Consider the following 1,146-nt stretch of genomic DNA (forward strand, 5'->3'; position numbering starts at 1 on the left):
ATATATATATATATATATATATATATATATAAAATATACAAGAATAAGGGCAGGGAATCGTCAATTAATAATAGAATTAACAATTAACAATTTTGCCAAGTAGTTCAGTATGAAAAAACCTTTATCGGTAAAACCATTTATCATCATAAATATACAGGGATTATATATATATATATATATTTGTGTGTCTGTGTCTGTCTCCGCAACATCGCTTGGCAACTGATGTTGGTGTGTTTACATCCCCGTAACTTAACGGTTCGGCAAAAGAGACCGATAGGCTAAGTACTAGGCTTACAAAGAATAAGTGCTGGGGTTGATTTGCTCGACTTGAGGCAGTGCTCCAGCATGGCTGCAGTCAAATAACTGAAACAAATAAAAGAATTCTGCTGATAGGCCAGTTGACTGCAGTACTTGTCCCGAAATAACATCTCTTAGCAACTTCAGAAGAGATGTTATCTCAGAACAAATACTGTTGTAACAGGGCCTATCAACAGCATGAATGATACATAGATGACTATTTTAATTAAATACTCTTTCTTTGTGCCAGATAATAAAATGCAATGAAACTCGATACCCTAATCTTCCTCTTACCAACAGCTCTCTGATACCTCAGTTAAAAAGATTTGTAAATGTTTTGTTTGTTTTATTGCTCACCTTTTTTTTTCACCATTCCAGATACCCAAGAAGAATGCTCCGCCCCTGCCACCCGCACGGAACAAATACAAAGTAAGTAATTACCTAGATTCAGTTCTTTGATTTATACAGTGATTACTGACATGGGTGTAGCAAGGCAGCACAAAATGCACCCTGATGCACCCCTTAATGATTGTAGAATCATCATCATCATCATCGTTTAACGTCCGCTTTCCATGCTAGCATGGGTTGGACGATTTAACTGAGGACTGGTGAGCCAGATGGCTACACCAGGCTCCAATCTGATTTGGCAGAGTTTCTACAGCTGGATGCCCTTCCTAACGCCAACCACTCAGAGAGTGTAGTGGGTGCTTTTACGTGCCACTGGCACGAAGGCCAGTCAGGCGGTACTAGCAACGGCCACGCTCAAAATGGTGCATTTTATGTGCCACCCACACAAGAGCCAGTCCGGGGGCACTGGCAACGATCTCGCTCGAAAGTCCTTATATATAT

At 40.1% G+C, this 1,146-nt stretch overlaps 1 protein-coding gene across 2 annotated transcripts in view; it reads left to right on the forward strand.

The window, feature by feature from the left end:
• LOC106882076 (uncharacterized) overlaps positions 1 to 1,146 on the forward strand; it is a 25,715-nt gene that overhangs the window by 18,870 nt on the left and 5,699 nt on the right. For both annotated transcript variants that reach the window (XM_052972638.1, XM_052972637.1), the window contains exon 5: positions 676 to 726. In XM_052972638.1, the coding sequence (XP_052828598.1) occupies positions 676 to 726 (51 nt within the window). The remainder of the gene's footprint in view (positions 1 to 675; positions 727 to 1,146) is intronic.

This window comes from Octopus bimaculoides, chromosome 14 (assembly GCF_001194135.2).
Source record: "Octopus bimaculoides isolate UCB-OBI-ISO-001 chromosome 14, ASM119413v2, whole genome shotgun sequence".
Taxonomy (NCBI): Eukaryota; Metazoa; Mollusca; class Cephalopoda; order Octopoda; family Octopodidae; genus Octopus; species Octopus bimaculoides.